At 46.0% G+C, this 24364-nt stretch overlaps 1 protein-coding gene across 10 annotated transcripts in view; it reads left to right on the plus strand.

Annotated features, from left to right (window-relative positions):
- The window catches only part of CLASRP (CLK4 associating serine/arginine rich protein), an 893416-nt gene extending 875005 nt beyond the window's left edge, over positions 1–18411 (plus strand). For 6 of the 10 annotated variants that reach the window (XM_086938423.1, XM_086938425.1, XM_086938427.1 and 3 more), the window contains 2 exons: positions 8840–8923; positions 15912–18411. In XM_086938423.1, coding sequence (XP_086794549.1) covers positions 8840–8923; positions 15912–15948 — 121 coding nt within the window. In that variant the 3' untranslated portion in view covers positions 15949–18411. The remainder of the gene's footprint in view (positions 1–8839; positions 8924–15911) is intronic. The other 4 variants (XM_086938429.1, XM_086938430.1, XM_086938432.1 and 1 more) reach the window with 1 other exon arrangement.
- Positions 18412–24364: the final 5953 nt, after the last annotated feature.

Consider the following 24364-nt stretch of genomic DNA (forward strand, 5'->3'; position numbering starts at 1 on the left):
CCTCAAATACTACAGGGACTTTGTACCTTCTACACCCCCACGCGTGCTCTCCGCTCTGCTGATCTCCACCTTGCCCGCACCATCAGGGTCCACAGGAGTAGAGCAGGGGGTCGTTCATTTAAGTACATGGCTCCGATACTTTGGAAATATATCCCCCCAAAGGCACGTACCACCACGAACCATCAGCTCTTCCGGAAACAAATTAAAACTTGGCTGTTCTCCTCCATCTAAGGCCCCCACACTCCGGGTGCCGGTCATTCTGTTACTCTGTGTCTGCTGTGTTCTGCCGTTCGGCCCGTCCGCAAGTGCTGGGACGCCCCGTTGCTGGGGTAGCCATACGCTATATAAACTTGTTTAACATAACATAACATGGTCTGGTACCCAGGAAGGAGAGAGGCCTTCATTCTAGGCCTGTGCCTTCTAATCGCTTTCTGAAATAAAGGAGGAATTAAAAATGCTTGCTCAAGTCCTGTCTGCTCCGGATACTTGATGGTAACGCTGGACTTTCAGGACACTCATTTTCACACCCCTGTCCTGCCTGCCCATAGGCTTTACCCGCGGTTCATGGTCATCCAAGAGCACTTTGTTTGCTGCGCTGTCCTCTGGCCTTGCCAGTGCCCCCTGGGTGTTCATGAAAGCGAGGGCAGTGGTCGCAGCTAATCTGCAGAGGTGAGATATTCCAGTCTTGACCTACTTCGACGATTGGCTGTTGAAGGGGGCTCACCCTTGGCAGTCATCTCCTACCTCCACACTACGGCAAACCTTCTGCTCTCTGTGGGGTTCACAGTCAGTGTGATGAAATCACTTCTGACTCCCTCTCAGGTGCTCCCTGTCATCAGAGGCATTCTGGATACTGCAGTTTCAGGCCTATTCTCCCGAGCGGCGAGTCCAGGATATTCAGGCTATGATACAAATGTTTAAGCTTTTATCCTGGATTTCGGTGAGACTGACTCTGAGGCTGTTTAACTTTGTGGGTCCTGCATCCTCTTAGTAACACATGTCCATTGGCATATGAGGGCTCTGCAGTGGGAGCTGAAGTCCCAGTGGACGCAACATCAGGGGAGTCACTCCGACATGGTCCAGATCTGAAAGGGAACTGTAAAAGATCTGCAGGGGGAGCTTTTGGACCGCGAATGGGTTAGTGGCAGACTCCTCTTTCTTCCTCAACCAGTGCTAACTATAGTGACAGATGCCTCACTCCTGGGCTGGGGCGGCCATCTGGGAGAGGTGGAGATCGGAGGCCTCTGGTCTCCGGAAGAATCTGGACTCCACATCAACCTGTTGGAGCTTCCAGGGATCCGGTTGACTTTGAAAGCCTTTCTTCCGTCAGTCAGGGGAAGGCTGGTACAGGTGTTCACAGACATCATTACTGCTATGAGGGTTTGCAACAAACTGGGGTTGGGGGGTGGCGGGGGCGTTGTCGATCTTTCGTCAAGAGTCAGCATGCCCCTGGACATGGCTGGAACACCATGGCATATTCTTAGTGGTTCAACACCTGGTGGGCTCCTGGATCGCAAGAGCAGTCAAACTCAGCCATCGATGCCAAGACGAGCACGAATGGCATCTCCATCCAGAGGTGGTGCAAGATTTCTTCCAAGAATGGGTAAAAACTTGCGTAGGTCTGTTTGCCTCCGTAGAGAACGCACAATGTCAGCAGTTTTGCGGATACACTTTTTGGCGCAAGTGGAGCTCTGGCCTCCTTTATGCCTTTCTGCCCATACCACTCCTGCCAAGAGTTCTCAGAAAGATCAGGAACGACTGGGCCCCCGTCATTTTTGTGGCTCTGGCTTGGGCGCGGAGAGTCTGGTATCCCGAGCTGTTGAGCATGAGCATTGATCCTGCGATCAGTTTGCTTCTTTGAAGGATCTTCTGTCTGAATGTTTGGCCCGCCTTATACGGCCGGCCGACCGTTCATGTGCACCTTGAGTGGGCAAACCACTCCTCCCCCTGGGCCCTGCTCTGTCAGCAGAGCAGCCCTGCCCCAGAAAACAGAACGCTAAAATGATAACGTTGGTTATCATTTTGGTTTTCCTTTAACTACTGCTCGCAGAGCAGTGGGGCAACGCTCCGCCGCTTTAACGGAAAAGCCGCCGCTGACTTTTAGACATAGGATTTTTACACTAAAACAGTAAAATGCTCAAATAACGTTTTTGGAGGCATGAACTGTAATGATATGCTATGTAGTTAACATTGACTGCAAAGAAATACTTGCATACAGTTTAGAGGCCAATGTCTAAGAAACCACCTGCAGTTTGGTTTTACCTGCCCTGGGGTGTCTAGGTGCTGAGGTGCTGTTCACATTGGTAGCCTCAAGCGCTACACAGTAAAGTCAATAGAGAAGAACTTGCAAAAATAAAGGCTGCAGTCTGGCAGAACCCAAAGAGGGGCTCGGCTCCTGAGGGTCTTTAGAGCAGATTGGTTCACGTGGACCAGCCTGGGGCGGGCTCGGGAGCAGAGTTGTTTTATGCAATAGGATGCTTGAGTCAGGGTCTCTCACTTGGTTTCGGTGACCTGGAGAGTGGGAGAAAACAAGACTGCATGGCACTCTCAGTGATGACCTTGGAGATCCTGACGTCCCTTATTGGCAGGTTGGTGTTTGCATTGGTGGTGTACGGGCTGGATACGCAATAAGCCTTAGTGCTTGCAGGGGCTCCGGTACCCTCCGAATTGGTGCAGGGAGGCTCCAGGAAGGCTCAGCACCTGGAGACTTGGTGAAACGATGATGCTGACCTCCTGGACTGTCAATGACCTCCTCCTGCCGAGTTGCTCCCTCTGTGGACGCGATGGACAGCAAAACTGTGAACCTGGCAGATGCGGTCTGTGCCTGCAGGTGCAGGGAAATGGCTCCTCCACCTCAAGGGAGATGCTTGGTTGGCGAAGTATTGGGCAGTCCTCGAAAGGGTTTGGGGAGGCTGTTTTGCGGCAAGACGAGTAATTTCTTGCAATTCTCAGGAGAGAAGCAGCCCGGTAGGTTTTGGTGCAGATTTCGGTGGTGGTCCACAGTTCTTGCATGGTTGACTCTTCTTTGTCCTTTTTCTTTTCCCAGGTAGTCAAATCTAAGTTACTGGTGCAGGGGACCACCTAAATGCTTAAATACTGAATTTAGGGGCTACCTGTCCCTTGGGTGACTACAGACCCTATATGATCACTCTTCAGGGAGAGAGGGCATAAACCTGACCCAGAGTTCTTAGTTTCCCCAAAAAACAAGATGGTGAAACCCTTCTTCAAGTCTCCACTTCAAGTGGCCAACCTTAGGGATGTGCCTAGTCTGATAGTCAGGCACGCCTACTGATTAGTTTTCCTGCCTGCTCTGGTGCCAAATGGGCCCCAGGGCAGGGGGTGGCATTCTCCAGGTCTAGAGGAAGCCAGTAGGGTATTTCAAAGGTGGCAGAGGCTGTGACGTCTCTGGCCTTGGTATGCCAATTTGATAGCCATCCTGCTGGAGGAGGTGTGATCACCTTCCTCCAGAGCTTGTATTGTTCCTGACTTCTGAGAGCATTGGCTGTCCTGAGCAGGGGGTAAGAAATTCATGTGTTGTGGCAGGGTGTCCAGTCAGCCAGCACACTAAAAGACTTTTAGGATTCAGGGGGTACCTCGAAGGTGCCCTCTAGGTGCATGTCCTAATAAAACTATATTAGAAATGGGATTTCTGGTTGGCCAGGGCTTGCACCTAAGCTAGGCTGAAGCCACCACTCTAGTCAGGGCAAGGGAGTTACACGCTGAAGATAGGCCCTGCTTACCCCCTTGGTAGCTTGGCACGAGCTGTCCGGCTTATTTCAGAGGCAATGTGTAAAGCGTTTGCGCAACACACTAGGTATACCACAAAAGAAACTCCACACAAGATTATATAAAGAACTTCCTTTGTATTATCCAAAATGCATTAGAATCATAATCGCACATATACACTGTGCCAACTGGCACCAGGCAGTAATTTACAGGGGATTATATACATGACCGAGCCAATCAGACCACTGTCCGAACCATCACAAAGCACATAGAAGACAACCAGCAGCTACTGGTAAAAATACTGTACTTCGCATCATATAACATTACATTAGGCATCATCCTAAGCATAAACATCATAGCATGACATTAGGCATCAGCATAAACACATTATGCATAATCTTAGGGCCTTGTGCCCTACCAGTACACACAGGTACTCCAAATGACCCCAGGCCAACTGGCCTTCTCTGGGGCTCAAATGCCCTCTGCCCCAAAAGTCAGGGCGCAATTATTGGACCTTACACGGCCCTCTGGCTGCCTCGGCAGCAAACGCAGTGTGCGCAATGCACTGGGGGTGGGGATTGTATCTCACCCTTCCTGGCTTATTCAAAGAAACATGCCCCGTCATTGCAGCTGCCCGCACTCTCGCAGTGCAGCTGGGAAAGCAAGCACTGGCACTACCGTGCCTCTCAGGTCCCACTCCGGGACTCATGGAACCAAAATTGCCCCCACGTTGCTGCTGCCCTCAAACAGGCGGATCAGCTGTGCGAAATAAGCACCAACCGTGTGCCTTGCTTTCCCCACTCACTGGGGCTTCTCCTGGTGCCTTTGCGGCACCCACCAATACTTCAGGCTCAGCTCCACTCACCGGGGCTTTGGATGCACAGGCTCCAGGCACCTACAATGTGCCTCGGCAGGCCCCGCTCACGGGACCTCTCCCTCCTTTCAACCGGTCTTCTCCTGATGACTCTAATCTCCCACCTCCGAGGGGAAGGCGGCAATGGAGCCCACGAGGCTCCGGCTCCGTCACTGTGGTAGGCCCTGCCCACGGTCGGGCACGGGCGCCTGACTTCCGTGTTTGCTGATCTCGGCGGCTCCTAACAACTGCGGGGTGGGCTCCTGCTTCTCCATGAGCCCAAACGCCCGGTTCGCTCCCACTCAGAATGAGCCCAACGTTGTACTCCAGGGAGCACATCAATGCGGGGTGGGGTCTCGCTCCCCCTAGGAACACCACAGTGTGGGGTAGGCTTCTGCTTCTCCTGGAAGCACAAGGGAATTCCCACGCCGGAATACCATTTGCATACTGTGCAGCTCAGCGCTGCAGGCCACACACGCTTCTCCCACCTTGGGAGAAAGATATAGCGCTCACGAGGTGCTCAGTCCCAAAAGTTGAGGGGCACAGCTGGGCCCAGGCAGGCCAGCTCACAGGACCCTCCAGCAGAGGGGCAGTCCCTTGTGGCGGTTCCTCCTGTGGTCCAGCAAGCAGCACCCCAAAAACATCACAAGGAAGCACACTTTTATGGGGTCACAGCTTAGGTGTATATATATACAGCATTTCTCTTTGTCTGACCTGGCACAGGGCTTGGGGGAACCAGTCTCAACTGGTTCTGGGGGGGTGTTGAAGCACTCTGTTTACCAGGCTTCCACCCTCCTTTGTCAGATTGGGCTCAGTCATCAGACATACCACAGGGGGGCGGAGCCATCATTCACCTAGGCAGGCACAGACCCGTTCAAGGTCAGGGGACTACTCCTCCCACTACTCCAAATGCAGATCTTCCATTCAGCCTAGCGCTAACTCACCCTGCCCTCCTTGGAGCCACACACCTCACCAGCCCCTGTCACTCCAGTGCCAGACATCCAATACACATCAGGCAGGCAGACACATAGCACACAGAAATGCCAACTTCTAAAAGTGGCATTTCTAAAATAGTGAAAAGAAATCTGCGCACACCAATGTGCAGCATTTATTATTACTTTCCCAAACATAGAAAACTTGACCACGCTGCTCCTCTCATATCAGGAATTACCACTGAAACCCTTATCAGGGAATCCCCAATGCATTCCTATGAGAGGGCAGCCTCACAGCAGTGAGAAACCAAAATGGCTGTTTGTCACTACCAGGACATGTCACACACTTATGGTACATGTCCTACCTATTACCTACAATGCACCTTGCCCATAGTGCTAGCTAGGGCCTACCTTTTACGGTGGCTGACATGCAGTAAAAGGGGGATCACAGACATGCACACACTTTAGGTGTCACGTCACAGCGGCAGTAGCACTGCGCGCACAGGCCCCGCAATGGCAGAGGCCTGAGACAGGTTTGAAAGGCTACTTTGTGGGTGGCGCAATCAGCGCTGCAAACCCACCAGTACCCTTTTCATTTACTGGCCCTGGGTGTCTGAGATACCACTTTACAAGAGAATGACAGGTAAATTAAACAGGTGTAGACCAATCTTACCATGTTTACCTCAGAGAGCACACACACTTTACACTGGACAGCAGTGCTAAAGTGCCCAAAGTCCTAAAACCACCAACACCATGTCAGAAAAAAGGCTTAGAAGTAAGGCAAAAAGTTCAGTTTTGACACTGCAAAAAGGGCAAAGTCCAACAATCCAATTCAGACATCAATGTGGATTTATTAAGACAAGGTTTTTGATGTCAAACACCATAACTTTCAGTGCAGCTGTCAAGTAGCTGGGTCACTCGTGATGACCAGTGACCAGGACATGGTTTTGAAATGGCTGCCTGAACGCTTGTCTGAACTGGGGTGGCAGAGTGGGCTAAAGAACGGTGATGGATTAAACCCGGATCTCTTGACTGGGTGTGAGTGTTTTATTGGTTCAGATGCTCCGTTCATCACCACCCCCTTTTGTACCGCTTTGAACGCTTGCAATGACCAGCAATGGAACTGGGCATCACAGGGGCATATCTGTTCATGCAAATATTGCCATGCACATTATATAATGCACCCTGCATCAGGGCTCTAAGGCCTGTTATAGGGGTGAAAAACATGCAGTATATTCCGTGTACATGGGCAAGGTACAGGTAGTGCTCCATGTTGTATTTTCAAAACAATTTAAATTTTTCACGCATCCTGCAATGGCAGGCAGCATGCAGTTTGTGTGGGTCCCTTTGGGTGCCATAATAGATGCTGCAGCCCATACAGACCCTCTTTACTGCCCATGCCATCAGAGGTACCATTTGCGAGGGACTTATAGGACTGCTAAAATCCTTGCTCATTCGGTTACAATTAGATATTTACCTTGTTTTAAGGGAAATAGAACTGGGTGCTGGTCAGCAGGGACCCAGTGAACTTTGTCAAAAAGCATCAGTACTAAGGCAAAAAGTGGGGCTGACCATTTCAAAAGGGGGCCCTTTCCTCTTTCCCCGCCTCACCCCTCTAAAGAAGAGGAGAGACTCAGGCTGGACTCAAAGAGCATTGTTGTTCTCCCTTGACTGCACGAAAAATTTCCAAGTGTATGATCAACTCTTCCTAGGGGTACGTTGGAGCCAAAAAAAGGGAAGGCGTTGCAGTAAAGGACCATCTCACGATGAGTCTGCATCAAGAACTGCTACGCTTAGGCCAAAAAGCAACCTCCTGAATTATTGCGCACTCGCTCTACCAGAGCCAAGCCTGCAACCACTACTTTAGCTTGCAGAGTTCATGTCCTGTCTGTCCGTCAGGCCGCAATGTGGGCTTCCATGCACACTTTTGCGAAGCACTACTGCCTAGACAGTCCGGTCCAATGTGAAGGTCACTTTGCCCCCTAGGTCCTACGGGACTTTTTAGTTTAATTCGTATTGCAGTCCTTCCTCCAGGGAGGTATTCTTGGATATCTATTCTAACGTGTCCTCTCCGCTCTGTGATATGATTTTAAAGTTGAGGTTTGTTTGCCCTTCTAAGGAGCCCTAGCTTAACACACCAGTGTTCAGTGCTCTCAGTGGCTCCACCCTTCTGGCATGAAAAGTCACAAAAATAAAATGGCATCAGCGCACGGGGATGGTGCCTATATAGGCACTGTGTGTCACTTTGCGGCTCGAATGACGCTACGCAAAACTAAGCAATGCCACCTACTGGCATGCAGTAGTACTGCTCACTAAAGATTTCCAGATCCAGTCTAATACTTGGGGATTATCCTAATGTAAGGAATGTGTAGCTAAAGTCTGTAGCAAAAGTACCTTACAAAAGGTAGGTTACTTGTTCATCTCAGCCAATGGCGATCAATTGAGCCGCGTTCCAGACACAATTGTTTTCCCCCCTCTATGCAACTCGAGACATAGGCCTGCCGTATGTAAACCAGTCTTGAGAATACTCCTGTCTGAACTGCCTGTCCCAAATTCCCAGGCCCAGTTCCCCCCCCAGATGGGAAACACAAACACTCCCAGACCAGTTTTGTCCTTGTTAGGTCTTGTCATTGTTGGTTCTGTGGCACAGTGTCAGTCCTGTGGCATAGTGAGCAGGGACCTATGTCTGGGCATGCCTGCCAAACTTAAGCACTTTGCACAACAAACATCAAGGTGCTAAAAGGAATGAATATGCTAATCTCGGCTACATGTGTTTAATCATGACGTATACAAGACCATAGTTTTTTACCCACTATGCCACGCTACCGTGACTGACACCCAACAACTGGAAGTACAGAAAACAACTTCAAAACCATATCTTTATTTAGAATGTTCTCCACTTACATTTATATTGTCATTACCCGTCTTCCTGTAACCATAATCCACACTGAAAGCACTTTTAAGTTACCTGAGTGCGAGTAGGAAAGTGAATTAAATTCACAGTGTACTACAGTCTATATATCAATGCTAGAGCCAATAGGTTTTTTAAATCAGACTTGCAGTGTCTTTTTCTGCAAATGATATATGCAGCTGGTTACCTCACACCACTGGCATTGTTTTCAGTATCACTACCAGCATTTAACATTTGCTGAGAGGGAATGCTATGTTATCTTTTAAATGGTGATCCCTGAGCCATTTTCCACTATTATATCTGAAAACGGCAGATGGGGTAGTGTATTTAATATTTGAAGCATAGAAATACATAATATTTAATAATGACATGCTGCTATACCTACGTTGAATGAGATAAACATGTTTTGCCTTTTAGGAGAGAATCGCACCTTGACAAGTGGGAAGATTCAAAGAGTGGAAATCTGCATAGACCACAGGGTCCGGGTGTCCATAATTACAGGTAGGTATTTTTGTGGGCATCCTTTCCCCAGTAACATTTCACTTGATAGTTTGATGTCCATGAGTCAGTGCAACTTTCTGAGAAGAGTAGACCGCTTAATTTATCCATAACATTTAAAAACATGCCCACCTCTGGATGGCCATTTTTCCAGGTGTAGCAGTCTCTGTATCTTATTTAGCCAGCATCCTTGTTTCCCAAACATATGACAATGCACGTCTATGTTCAGTATCTTTTACTACTTTCTTGGTATGCCCTGGTCAGAGTTGAGTGGAATTAACTATCTTTTGCACAGCAAAGAGTTTTTATTAGGAAGCTAGGGTACATGTGCAATGCTGAGACCCCACAGATCTGCCTTCATTGCACCTTTGCAATTCTTTCTCTTCGGTCTTTGAAGAACAAACTTCTTTGGGAGCCCTGTTTTTTCTAATTTGCCACTGTTATCAGTAGCTTCTCTCACAGGGCCGAGGGGAGCTCACTGTCATCAGATAATCTTATTCAAGTTTCCTCCAAAGTGCTTAAAGAATATATATTTTACCAAGCCTCAAATCTAAACCCTAGCCACAAGATCCAATTTGTTCTTTATACTGCTACTACCAGTTCCAATTTGGTGCTGGTAGGACAGTAACTAATGTGATGTGCTCTCTTCTTCATGTAAAAGTACAACCAAACTGAGGAATTAGGAAAATTCTTTCCTGGTAAGAATGGTAATTTTTAGTATTGGGTGCAAGTTTAAAGCTTCCTAACCTCAGCCATATCTGTAGCATCATAACATTCCAAGCAACATCCTATAATTTAGAGAAGCAAAATAAATCCAAAAAGAGCTTTCTTTGGCAGCGGCAACTAATATTGCAGCCCAGTTGCCCACACACAGTATGGCATGCCCTTTCTTCTATTATTAAGTTGAAATAGTTCCTATAGACATAAGTGAATATCAGAACCTCTCTATAGGATTGTATGGTATATATCACATAAGGAATTGGCAGTAGACAAGATCAGAGATTTATATATCCTGGGTTATTCTAGCCACCTTTGGTGAGGTACCTGCTTCTCTTGGACCTTTGGTGCCACTTTATTTCTTATAACTGAGGCTTTGGTATAGCAGGTGATCACGATCCACTCTAGAGTCCGGGCCTTCCTTTGTTGCAGATGGGCAAGCATTGCGGAGACACCCATCCCCAACTTCCTCTGATAATTGCAGGTAATGTGGGCCTTTCGTCCAGAATCATGAAGTTTGATGCCATGAAGGCAGATTTAAAATCCTTAGCTTGCAGATAGACCTTTCAGTCTGGCACTGGCCCTGCCAACGACTTCTTGCAATTCTGTTTCTGTTGAAGAATGCACTTACTTATCTAGCCCTATGACCCTGGGTTCTCTAAATGCTCCCGGTGGTCACAGCCCAATTTGATACCCCAGCCCAGACATCTTTGGATGGGTAGATGAAAGGTCGAAGGTGGATGAGTCCAGTTAAAAGACAGTGTCAAAAGCAACTGTTTCTTTCACAACATTTTTAATAGCATGATGGTTTGCGTTAAAATGAAAAGGTGGATATTGGAGGCTTCCACCTCCTCATTGAGAGACCAACTCAAAGATTCCTTATTCCATAGAGACGAAGAAGGAAGAATGCTTCCTGTATGACTTTAAAGATCAGCCAAGGAGGCAGATACGGACAATCCCCATTATAGATTTTATATGGAAGAAGGGATAGAAAGTAATGTCAACTTCTGCGTTTATCCCTCTAGTCTTGCCCCGGCTGGATAAGAAGTATAAAGTGCATGGGCACCCAAAGGCTGACTGCGTAATCGTGCAAGCTGCTTAAAAACAGGCTAGGAATCCATCTTCTCCGATCACAACCCCACCTGACCGGGACGGCAGACGATTGGACTCAATTGGGAAAAGTTTCCACCATGGCAGCAACAACAGTCCGTGCGGCCAATTCAGTAGCCATTCTGGGTCGCTATGACGGACAAATGTGGTCAGACATTTCACTGTATATCGACATGTTACCAGAACCTTCAAAGGCTGAAGCTCTGAAGATTTTACAGGAAGGGGAACGTATCTCTGCGGAGATAATTGATTCGGCCGTAGATGTAGCCTCCACAGGTTTCAGACAGCTAGCGGGTGCTGCTGTTCTGCCTAGGCAAGGCTGGTTGAAGGCTACATCTTTTCGCCAGGAGGTACAGGCAAAGGTAATCGACATGCCGTTTGATGGAGAGGCTTTGTTTGGCTAACACGTAGAAGAAGCCCCACAAACCATCAAGAAAGACACAAACGGCCAGATCTCTTGGTACTTTGCAATTTCATAAGCCGCCCTTTCGGGGTGCGAAAGGACGTGGATCGTTCTCCAATCGAGGGAGCTACAGCAGAAATCCTACCAGTCGTATCAAGGTAATCAGCGATACCAGTCACAAAGACAGCAGTCGTATGGTTAACGCAACACTTCCTATTCGCAAAATAAAAGGAGGCCGTCCTATTGTGGTAGAGTTTCAAATAAGAAGCAATGAGAACTGCCACCGCTTCTACCGCAGTCCCGTGTTAAGGTTGGAGGAAGAATCTTACAATTTTACTCAAATTGGTCGTCAATGACATCGGACAAGTGGGTCCTAGACATCGTATCCAAAGGCCATGCTCTAGAATTCGAAAAGTTTCCTCCAAATTTTCCCCCAAGAGGCCCACCTCCAACTCATCTCAAAGAGTTGTTTTCCCAGATAAATTTGATGATACAAAAAGGAGCGATTGAAAAAGTCCCTCAATTGCAAAGAGGAACAGGATTTTATTCAAGGTTTTACCTAATAAAGAAAAAAATCGGGAGAATGGCGTCCCATTCTCTATCTTCGCTCCCTCAACAAATACCTAAAGAAATTGTCCTTTCAGATGTTAACGCTTCAAGAAATCCTACAACTTCTGTCAGCAGGGTATCACATGGCCACCCTCGACCTTCAAGATACGTACTACCATGTTCTCATTCTCTCCAGGCACAGAAAGTTCTTGCGGTTCAGAGTGGCTGGCAGGGACTTCCAGTTCAAGGTCCTTCCCATCTGACTAAGGTCGGCTCCCAGGATGTTTACGAACGTTCTAGTTCCAGTAGCGGCGCACCTCCGTCTGAAAGGGATTCAAATATTTCCTTTTTTGGACGACTGCCTTATCAAGGCGAGTTCTTTCTCAGACACCCATGTCCAGAGATGTCTGATCTATTTCAGTCGCTGGATCTCTCTATCAACCTCAACAAATCTCATCTTGTTCCTTCAGAAAGGCAAATGTTTTTAGGGGCAACGTTGGACATGCAGCTGATCCAGACTTTTGTCTCAAACGAAAGGCAACAAAAGATCCGCAAGCTAGCTCACAAGTTAAGATCAAGAAAATCCTTTTCAGTCCGACAGTTCAGGTACTTTCTAGGAATGATCTCTTTTTGCATCCCCTTAATACCAAACTGCCGCCTCAGGATGAGGCCCCTACAAGAAGAGCTCAACCAACAATGGTTACAGATCTCAGGATCGTTCGACGATCTTGTTCATGTCACTCCTCGGATGCGTGAAGCCTTCCTCTGGTGGACTCAGAAGAAGAATGTAGAGAAGGGATGTGCATTCCTTCAATAAACGCCAAATTTTACAATCGCCACGGATGAGTCTCTCGAGGGTTGGGGAGCACATCTTCAAGGGCTAACGGTCAGCGAAAAATGGAGCCCTTAACAACAGAAGTGGCATATCAACCTGCTAGAACTACGAGCCATCTCCTTATCCCTGAAATCATTTCGAACAGTCATTCTAGGAGCCACAGTACTGATTCGGTCAGACAATACTACAAGTATGCTTTACTTAAACAAGCAGGGAGGAACAAGGTCGGCTCTTCTTTCTCAAGAAGCCCAAAAAATCTGGGATTGGGCGATTCAGCACAGGATCAATCTTTCGGCAGTTCACGTGCCGGGAGTTTCCAATGTTCTGGTGGATTCCCTCAGCAGGTCCTCGGTATCCACTCACGAATGGGAAATACATCAACGGACGGTGGATCGAGTTTTCCAAGAGTGGGGTCATCCCGATCTAGACCTCTTTGCGACCAATCGGAACAGCAAATGCCTATTCTTTGCTAGCTTGCTTTCCCACAAAGAATCTCAGGGGGACGCGTTTTCGATGAACTGATCTCAAATATATGCTTACGCTTTTCCTCCGATACCTTAGGTTCACAGAGTTCTCCGGAAGATGAAGAGAGAACCTTGTCGCCTAATTCTCATTGCTCCCAGGTGGCCTTGCCAGTTCTGGTTCACCGAACTTCTCCAGTTAACTTCTCCTCCTATCAGAATGCGATCCCATTCAGTTTCGACCAATACCGAACCTCCTGTCCATTCAGAACGGTCAAATTTGCCATCCGGACCCTGCATGTTATGTTATGTTAGCCGATTTGTAGAGCGCACAGATGCCCCAGCAAAGGGGCTTCCTGGCGCTGACAGAACAGAAAACCGGACAAAAGCAATAGCAGGAACCAGCACACAACAACACTAAGGATCTAAAGGAAAAAGGAAAGTTTTAACAGCCTTCCTGAACGCCAAGAGTCCGTCAATCGCACGGATATGAACACGAAGGGAGTTCTCTGAAATTAGCTGCCTGGCCCTGAGCACCTTGAATTCACTCATCTAAATATCCCTGTGAATTGCAAGGAAGTTTTGGCTAACGCTCGAGCGCCTGCCACGATAAAGACATACAGACATACACAGACATAAATGGAAAAGGTTCTACATATGGTGTCAATCTGCCAATGTTCACCCGATTCATGCAACACCTGAGCATATTTTACCTTTTTTCTTACATTCAGCAAGATCAGGCCTTTCCCATTCAACCTTAAAGGTCTTTTTGGCGGCCATCTCAAGGTTCCGACAAGATGGTTCCAATTCTCTCTATTCGTTAAGGATAATACAACCATTCTTTAAAGGGCTATTTCGAATGTTTCCTTCTGTCCGTCGTCCACCTCCATCCTGGCATCTCAATTTGGTACTAGCGCAGCTCATGCGGCACCCCTTTGAACCTATTCATAGAGTGGATTTCAAATTTCTATCCTGGAAGGTATCTCTACTACTGGCCTTGACTTCAACCAGAAGAGTCAGCGACATTCAAGCTTTCACCATAAATTCACCTTTTCTGCATTTCACTTCCACTTCTGTGGTGCTACGCACAAATCCCAGTTTTATGCCGAAGGTGCCTTCGGACTTTCACCTTAACGAACCAGTCATCGTAAAGACATTTTTTCCTAATCCACAATCCCCTGAGGAAAGGGCGTTTCATACCCTTGACATCGGAAGATGTCTTCAGTTCTATTTGCAAAGGACCTCTACCATTCGTAAAACAGATCAATTGTTTGTTGGCTACAGAAGAATACGGCAAGAACATGCAGTGTCCTAACAGACCATAGCTCGCTGGATTTCTGCTGCTATTGACTTTTGCCATCAGCAAGCTGGAAGACCTTTGCAGACAACTCCAAGAGCGAACTCTACGAGGGCGGTTTCTTCCTCAACTGCTCTCTTTGCTGGTGTTCCTCTTCAGCAAATCTGCAGAGCAGCGACTTGGTCCAGCAGACACACTTTTACCAAGCACTACTGTTTGGAGGCTGCCCACAATGCTGATACGTCAGTGGGACATGCGGTTCTCTGCAATCTTTTCCAAAAGGTGAGCCTCTGTTTTTCCCTTCTCCTCTGTACTGCTTCTCAGACGCTTATTATCATGCCTAATATATAGTAGCATTCTCATGTGTTTGCAAGCTTACATGTATTTATGCATATTATAGCATTTCTTGGTATGTGATTGCATATGCTTTCTATGTGCAGGTTTATGTTACAAATCGCGTCTTCCAAGCATTATTTGGGTACTGCTATCTACTCTGATTCAGGCATGTGAATCTATGAAAGACACCCCAATACTGGAGAAGAACAATAGTTACTTACCTGTAATCTCTGGTTCTCCAGTATTGGTGTCTTTCATAGATTGACATGCAACCCGTCCACCTCCCCTCAGAGGCTGGTTTATGCTCTTTTCTCTTGGTTGGACTCTTGTGCGAGAAAATCTGAGAGCCTGAGCCTCTGGGGAGAACATTCTGGTGGGTGCTGGCGCCTGATTGGCTGCAGTTTGGACCATGTATAATGACTATGCTAGTCATAGATGTGGAACTTTTTTCTTGGTAGCTTTGGGCTTCTTTACTTCCTGGTTTTATGTTACCAAGGTTTTTTGGTTCTTATGGATATATTTATTGCTCTTTTATGTACCGTGGGATGTCCACTCCGACGACGGGGAATGATTCAAGCATGTGAAGCTATGAAAGACACCAATACTAGAGAACCACAGATTACAGGTAAGTAAGTATTGTTCCTCGAAATCCTTGCTGGGGCATGGAGCTGTCAGGTGCATGGTAATCACTTATCTTGGTTCTCTTCTCTGTGGCCGTCGTTACTGCACCAGATATAAACATTTTCAAAGCCAAAAATTCCAGGTTTTTGTTTCAAATAAAAAAAGACTGTGCTCACTGGAACAGAGCATTAGTTCCTAATTCACCTGAAGAATCACTCCGCATGAACCGTGGAAACATGGTTGGCACAAGGGGGAACCGCTCTATTATAGTGCAAAAAGGTGCACTGAAACCAGAAAAATGTCTCGCATAAGCAATCTGAAAACTTGGCAACTATGGACTCTGTGTCATGTCGGTTAGTACCCTTCCATTTCTGGTGCTTAGCAGCAGTTTTAAGGTATTTTGTAGTTTCTCATTGCTCAAATGGGTGTCATTTCTGATATTTGTTTTCTCGTCTTTATTGCTTGTTTGTTCTCGCAAAAAGTGTCACTCATAGTTGTTGAATGTCACTCATAATTACACTGAAATTATGAAAATGTCACACTTAAGCAATATGAAACTTTGGCAGCTATGTATCTGTGTGCCTACAATAACTTGATTTAGTGCGTCCGATATAACTATTGTTCATCTCAAGTTTGTTTTATATTTTCCTGTCTCTTAACAGGCGATCCCGCTCACGGAGCCCTCACTACCGCCACTAGCCCTACAGCCAGATGATGAGCAAAGTGAAAATAGCTCAACCGAATCTTCCATGAAAATTCCATGGCGTAGGATGTGGAGATGCAGAGCCAGCGCTTTAGCCTGCATTGTGTTTAAAACAGCACAGTCGAATCCTGCTCAGGCTACAGCACACGCTAACACTCTATGGACAATCTTCTGAGCTTATGGCAGTTCAGTTACACCAACAAAGAAAACTTACCATTTTTGTCCGCAGACACATTTGAGGCTTAGAACCAGTACTAACGTTGTACCTGCTTAAAGTGTGTTAAAACAGTTAATGCAACGTTTGTCTTCCTTCGTAGAGGGAAAAGGCACGTGGTGTATTTCATTTATGTTCTTCTCCTTAACTTTTTGCGCCTTTTTTTTTATTTCCAAATACTGTGCTTTAGTTTGTATCTAAATTGTAATGAAAATGGTTTCGACATTTTTCTGCCACTTTCTGATTTTTTGTGCCTGGTGCAGGGAAATCAACTGATTTTCAGCGTCTCAAGTAAAGCACATACGTGGGGTTGTGAATGCCAAAATGCGTCCAACAATGTCCATAACTTGAAAAGGTTAGCCTCTTGAGATTATATTCTTTTAGACCACCGTCAATTTTTTCCATCTCAGTAGATCAGAACAGCATAATTTCTTTGATACGTTGCTATATGTTAGTCTTCTATGATGGCCTGTTATCCTTTTGATACTTTGTGGTTCTTGTTTCACCTATTGGTGCATGTCCTCTTTCATGCTGCTCCCCTCTGTGGCCACTCATGTGCACTGCTGCTCTTCCCGCTTCTTGTGATCTGATTTTTCTCTTTTTTCCCCCAGCACTCTTGCATATACAATACAGTATCTGGGACCCTCGGTCTCAGTAATGCGCTTCCTATCCACTAATTCTCACCATTAAAATTAATTTTCCCTACATTTCTCCCTCCTTCTTTTGACACCATTAGTTACCAATGCTTTTCCTGCTCTGGTACACGTGCCAGTTGTTTATCCAATCTTTGAATCGCGCAGCATTTCGCTGCATGTGTACTTTTGCTGGCTCTATTCAGTCTCTAATGCTTGCATTAACTTTCCACTCTTTCATTCTCAATGACTTTTTCTAGTTACTGACCTACTTGATGCTAAACTCAGCCCATTTGTGAACTTACTCTTACACTCCCTGACTCTTTCCAGTCTTGACTTGCACGTATTCTTCCTGGGTCGTGACTTGGTGCAGTGCTCTTTAAAATCCCTTGTCACTTAAGCCCACCATAAGCCGCTGTTTTGAATCCTGCGCTGTTAATGCAGCTTACTGGTGCTCCTGCACCTCTGTTCTCCGAGGCGCCTGCTGGCTCTCGCTTAAGTCCAGTACTGTAGCCTGTGCCTTTGCTACTATTTGCTGGCAAATACTATATATTTCATGTTTCCCTTTGTGGTTTGCTGTGACTGACCATTGTCCAAGTTTCTTCCACCAGGCCAACTGTGGTGATTACTTCCCATCTAATGTATTGGAGTTGGTGAAAGGTTAGCTGAAAATGATATTTTCTTTGATGAAAGCAGCAACTTGTATGAGTATTTGTTTGCTGAAGAGCAAACTGGGTACAAAATTTAAATTAGGACAAAAGGTGAGAGGAAATTTTCGGAGTGCTACTTCTAGAAATCAACATGTTAAACTAATGAAAGTGTAAAATACAATGTATTGTTGATTGCGGCCATTTTAGTCTGCCTAAATCTGGACTGACTTTTGCTAAAACACTCTTCAAAGTGTTCTCATTCAGTTAATTATCAAGATAAGGAACTCTCCCATGTTTCATTAAGTGTCCCCCTTTCAATAGTTTAAAACTTATTTTCGTTGTATAATTCCATCTTAAATTGACGATGCGGTCATGTTCTAAACCTTTGTTCAATATGGATGTGTTGTTACTCAGAGAGAAGCCATTATCTGCAGTTGTTGCTTGCTTGATTCAAAGACAAGTATGATGCTTCTGAGGGGAGGAGTGGGACATAAACCAACCTTTGTTCAGAACAGCTCAACACTCGTGACTGACTTAAAACCGACTAGGTCCGGGCGTGCAAGAAATTAGGTCAGAGAAGTCCCTAGTGCTTTTAAATTGACCCTAACTTTACATAACCAAACACCTCTTTGGACCTTAAAACTGCGCATTTTAGACTTCATACATCTGTTTCATTATCATACATAACTCGATTGTTTATCTATGTAGAGTGTGCAGGAAGAACTACGCTGGAGCAAATTGAACCGTAACGTGGAGAAGACCCACTTCGAGAGTGGCTGTATTTGGAATTTTGATTGTAATTCATGTGTACAGCAGTCTGAATTACAGCAAACTGTTTGTAGTTACAGTTTCTGTTTTAATAGCTGAAAATTACTCTGGCTTGTATCTTTTTGACCAGGATTTCGCTCTGTTTTAACTTTGAAGCTCCGCCGGGATGTAAATACAGTTTAAGTGGTTAACTTTGCTGAGCTTTTTTGTGTGATTTTATTAAAACGACAAAATGTAAGAAATTGGCTTACCAGGAAACTGTAATCATCATACCCAGATGCTCAGTAGCGCAGTGTACACTTTTCTGCAGGCCATCTGCACTGCTAAATAGTTTAAATATAAATGTTTTTGCTTTGTGTAAAACCAAATACAATTATGAAACCAATGGAGCACTTGGAAGCAAAATTAGAAATACACATGTATTTACTGTTTTTAAAAAGCCTGTGCACGAGTGTCTGTATTGTACGAATGCAGGAAATTACTGTTCAATAGTCATCAGAAAATATAAGCCTCCTCCCACAAAGGAACTGGTATTTTATTTAGATTTCGAATCATTTCTGTAGAAACACGTATTTTGTGAATACACTTAAATGCGCTTGCTCACACAAAACAGTATGGATTTCTCCTGCTGTAATTACTGAAACAATCCTTAATGCAATCCCTTTAGACATTTTGGAGCTTTTGCTATGCTAGTATCTGTAGGAAAGGCCTCTTTTCGTAGGGTAACCCACAAGTTTTTGGACTGATGCTGCTGGTTCGTTGTGGATTGAAACCTGCTAATCAGACCTCCATGCCAGTGCCCTGACCGCCAAAACGTGTATGTTAATTTTGCAATACACAATTGGCACAGGAAAGTTACCTTCAAGTCCCTAGTACCGAGGGCATGTAAGTTGGAAGGTCATTCCAGGGATTGTATCACTGGTTTTGCAACCCTGGGTGTGACACAAGTAAAACGAGCCTCCCAGCCTGAAATTGCAGACTGGAAAAGCCAGTCAGTCAGTCAAAAATACTTTATTTCGGCTTTACAGCCATAAGAGCAATATACATTTTACGTCCAATAAAATAAGTTAAAATATTAGCATAAAAAGAACAATTTAGTGTGGAAATTCAAAGCGGACATTCCAAAATATATTACATCTTTAGCTCAGCTTTGGCAGACATGGAATGAGTACCTGGTATCCTAGATAGTAGCGTGCAGGTTGTCAGTAAGACCAGAGTCACTTATTTGGGATTTGTAAGACAGGTTGGAAAAATATCAAAACATTTTCAGAATTAGGTAAACTTCTTATTAAAAAAAATATTTTAGAATAAACATTAAAAGTTACATTCCTGCATAACCAAAGTAAACACAATTACTATCATCACATTTTCTAGACAATACCATATAGCAACAAGTGGCGGTAGGAGTAAAGTATAGGGGGCAACATCATCTATTGCCCAGTTCTTACCCCTTCAAAATTCGTCTACGCGTGCACCACATTCCAAAGAGGAATTTCGAGGTGGCAACTACAAATAATGGTGTCGTTTCAACTTTAAGTAGCCTAAAAACCTTGGTGTGGTTTCTAAACCCTAAGTTTCTGCATATTTGAAGAACCCACTTTGATCTCGACCTATGATATGCAGGACAGAAAAGCATTACATGACATTCTGTTTCTTCCGAAGCAGAGCAGCCAGGGCAATCTAATTTTACTGCGCACTTCCAATTGTTTGTAAATGCCCGCAGCGGGAGTGTGCCATGCCTGATCTGTAAAAATAGTTTTTTTGCCAAAAATGGCTGGATACTGTCCAAAGTAGTTTCAAGTTTATATTGCTGCTTCACATCGAGAAACCTCAATGTCAAGGAGCATGAGATCGAGCTTTAGACTAGTTTTGCCATCTTAAAATCCTTAAAGGCTAAAGCTAGAGTTTTTTTTTTGAGCTGCTGGAACAGGTCTCTTCTGGCTTTGACAACATGTTCCCGCACCCCAGTGCAAAGCAAAGACTCTTGACGTAGGACAGCCAAGGTAATTTGGTAGCCCCCAATTTACACATCACATCACTCAGTTCCTCCCTGTAGTTAATTAACTCTGGTGTGCTCCAGATGCAATGCCAGAATAGGAGAGGGCGGGAGGCGGTTAACTCTGAGATGGGGCCAACCCCCAAGTCCATCCTAAGTGGGGTCAGAGGCGTACTTTTTGGGAGACCCAATAGTTACCTAATAAATGTATTCTCAGTCGCCAATAAGGAGTGAGATGAACAATGACCCCAAAGTTTGTCACCGTAAAGGTATGCACCCCTTACTTGGGTTTTATAGATTTCATCAGGGGAACCAATCACTTTTTGGGAACAATTTTTTGAGCCTTCAGAATACCTCCCATTGATTGGGTTAATTTCAAATTGGCCTTCGTTATTTGGGTCCTCCAGTCCATTTTGCCATTTAATGTAATGCGCAAATAGTCAAAAATGGATACTCTCTCAAGCGGCCTACCATCCATTCAGGGGTGTGAGCAATTAGTAGTTTTAGCGTGGAAGACCATATATATATATATTTTTTTTTACGTTAATCACCAAATTCCTTTTCCTACCAAGTGCACTGAACTCATCCAAAACACGCTGCATCCCCATAGATGATTTAGACAGGAGCAGCGTGTCGTCAGCAAACATTAAAGCTAGCATTTTCCTATTTGCTAACCTTGGTGAGTCTATATCCTTCACAGCCAAAAGAGTGTCAATTAAGCTGTTCAGGAAAAGAGGAAAAAAGGGTAAGGGCTAACACGCATCCCTGCCTCACCCCTTTCTCCACAGGGAAAGGGGCAGTCTGCTCCATTCTTGCCGAATCTTACCCATGCATAGGTGCCTTCATGAAGGCGTTTTAAAAGCTGTCAAAGGTAGACCGGCACCCCCAGATCGTATAGGAGTCCCCATAGCTGCTCACGGTGGAGCATGTCAAAAGCGGACTTAAGGTCCACAAATGTCAAGTAAAGGCTACCCCTCCCAAGACTATTTTATTCCAATAGATTAGCTGCCATCTAAAGATTTGGTCTATAGTTGAATTTTGGACCTAAATCCTGCTTGTAGAGGGGTTAGAACTTCTGACTCGTCCATCCATGATTGCAGACCCCCCAGAAGGACCTGAGCAAATATCTTTTGGGTGACATCAATAAGGCTAATAGGCCGATAATTTGCCGGGTCTAATGGGGAACCTTTTTAGGTCGAGGGACCGTAGGCCAAGCCGGAAGTCCGGAGAATTATTGTTTCTTAGAGTGGCTGCTGTATCCCGCCTCTCTTTTAGTCTCTCCTCCATTGGCTGGCTTCCTAAACGTAGGCCATCCATTGGAGGAGAGAACCGTCACTCCAATTTAGCCCCGTCTCTTTCGGATTCGGGGGCGTACATTTTGCTGTTCTTTCGCCAGTGACGTCATCCGTCACTCAAAACCACAAATACACACCCCCGAATCCGAAAACGTTTCGAGCTTTGCGCCGCCATTTTGCTGTTCGTTAAAGATGAGGTAGGTCGCCTGCTCCCGCTGTCCTCGTTCCCGCCCCCTCCCGATGTTCGCTGCTCCCGCCCCGAATCCGAAAATCGTTGCGGCCGCCATTTTGTTTTTGCCGTTTTTTCTTGTTCCCTTCTGCTCGTCACTCCGCATGAGCATTTTGCTTTCCAGACACTTTGCATACTCAGGCACACCCACATGGCCATACGTGCACTAGCTCCAGCAACCACAGTATCCTCACCCCGTACTTAGGTAAAGAATTCACCGCCGGCCCCGGGGATCGTGGAGGAGACGCCGTGCCCGCCTCCCTGCTCAGGGCCGCGCTGCCATTAACGGCCCACCGAGACAGCAAGCCAGGCAGACTCTGTGAAGACGCGGGCGGGGAATGGTCATTTTCCGGTGTCCGGAGAGAAGCAGCCTGCTGGCTCCCCTGCGGGGCTCTCCCGTGGAAGAGAGCCCCGCCCGCCACCACTACCAGCAACCGGCCCCCAGGTGCAGGACCGGGTGAAGAGGAGGGCCCCCCCTCCCTCTTGTTATTATTTATTTTCATGCCGCCTTTCTTTTCCCTTTTTTGTCATGTTAGTCAGTCCTGCAAGTTTTTGCTGTTTCTGACGGGCCTGCCCACTGTTTCATTTTCTTACTGTCTTTGCCTCTTTTTTGTTTTTACCATCCCCGTCACCTTAACTTCTTTTATTCAGATTTCTTTGTTGTCTTTGCCTCTATTTCTGTCCCTGAAGCCTTATCCACCTTTTTGGTCTCCTTGCACCTTTTTGCCGTGCCTGTCACACTGTCCGCCTTCAGCCTTTTTGCCAGGTATGTGCATGTCAGCCTTCCACCTTGTTTAATGCCTTTCGGGGAAACACCTTTTCAATCTATCATAGGCTTAGTTTTTCTTTAACTGTACCCGATTTGTATTTATGTATTTAGTTGTGCGTTTTTATATTGTGCGGACATTACCCAGAGGTGTCAGAAGGTTTCATAATAGAGCAAAAGAACGTTACATGAGGAATTTAGAGAAACAAGGTAGTATGTGACAATATGTATAACTACTACGGTTACTCATGTTGAGAGTTACATACCTACAACTTCCATATTCAATGCAAATTACATATTTAGAAACGTTAAATCGATCAGGGATACATTAATATATATTACAAATTTACATAGTTGAAGAAAGGTTGTTATAGCTCTATAGGGTGTCTTGTAACTGTCAGGGTAACATCATTAAATAGGAGGGCGTGTGCCTGGTGGGAAGCTTAACGAGGAGTCTTATTTTGAAAAAATTATTTGGAAGAGGTTTTAAGGTCCTTTTTGAAGATCCGGAAAGAGGTGGTGGTGTGAAGGTATTGCTGTAAAGAGTTCCAATTTCTAGTCGCACTACTATGGATGGATGTGGCGTAACAGCTAGATCTGCTGTCTTTGAAGCTGGGAAACCCGGTTTTAGTCTGATGGGAGACTGAAGCATCCTGTGATTCCTGGTAGATCACTGAATCTCTCTGTGCCAAAAAGTGAATGTGTCTGTCTTAAATGCAACTGGTGCTCATGTAAAGCGCTGTGTTACCTTTGGTTCGAGATCATGCTATATAAAACTGCAACAAAAAAAAACATGCGCCGTAAGTCCCTTTTGAAAGTTGGAGGTTCGAGCAGCAAGATTTTCAGCCTTTTTGCCTTTAACTTTCACCCATAACACTCAAAGCCATCGCCTGCTATCACACACCCCTGTTACTGCCTATCCCTCCCTCTTCCATCAACCCCGGCTGCCACTACCCCGTACCCTACCTTCACCCCACTGACTGCCCCAGCACCCTCAGTCTGGGGTGTCCGACCCCCTTTCGTCACGCCCACTGCCGCACCTTCGCTTCTCCCTGCTAAGCACCCTCTACTTTATTCACTCGTAGGCCAATACCCCCCCTCTGTGGGGGCTCGAGAGCCCTCTCTTGCACTTGGGTGCGCTGTGCGTTGAGGCCTGGACGCCTCGTAGCCAGGCCCGGTTCTAGAGGGTGGGCCGGGTGGGCCAGGTCCACCCAAACATGAGCCTGGCCCACGCAAACATAAGCCTTGGCCCTAGTCTTGATGTGAGCCCTCCCCCCCCCGCCCCCCCCCCCCCCCCACAAGTGTTCAGGCTGGCTCTCCTGATCGAAGTCAAGAGGCTGCTGCAGCCTCTGCGCAGCCCAGCACAGATTATCGCGGCCCATTGTCACATATAGAATGACAATGGGCCAAAGCCAGCAGGCACAGCATGTGGTGGGAGCTCCGGCCCTGGCCTTAGGTCACAGGTCTTCAAATGGTGGTGCACACCTCCCTGGGGGTCTGCAACTGCATTCCCAGGGGGACACAACTGCCTCTGAAAGGAAGGAATTGTAAATGAAGATAGCCGGGAAGGGGCGACGTTTATCTGGTGAGTTCACAGGATGTCTTCTTTTATATGCAGAAATTAAACCGCATAAAAAGTTGCACCTGTAATTCTGAGTGTTTCCTGGGGCACTGTCAGTGAGTAAGGAGACGGGGCTCAAGGCTAAACACAATAGGCTAATAAGTATATAATTTTTCATCTTCATATAATTGCATATATAAAAAATGCGCACACACAGTAAATGAAAAAACAAAGCAAATGAAACCAATTTTGGGAAAATATACTCTTACGTTATAAACCTCTGTTATCTAAAGCAATTACT

The sequence above is a fragment of the Lissotriton vulgaris genome, chromosome 9 (genome assembly GCF_964263255.1).
Source record: "Lissotriton vulgaris chromosome 9, aLisVul1.2, whole genome shotgun sequence".
Classification (NCBI taxonomy): Eukaryota; Metazoa; Chordata; class Amphibia; order Caudata; family Salamandridae; genus Lissotriton; species Lissotriton vulgaris.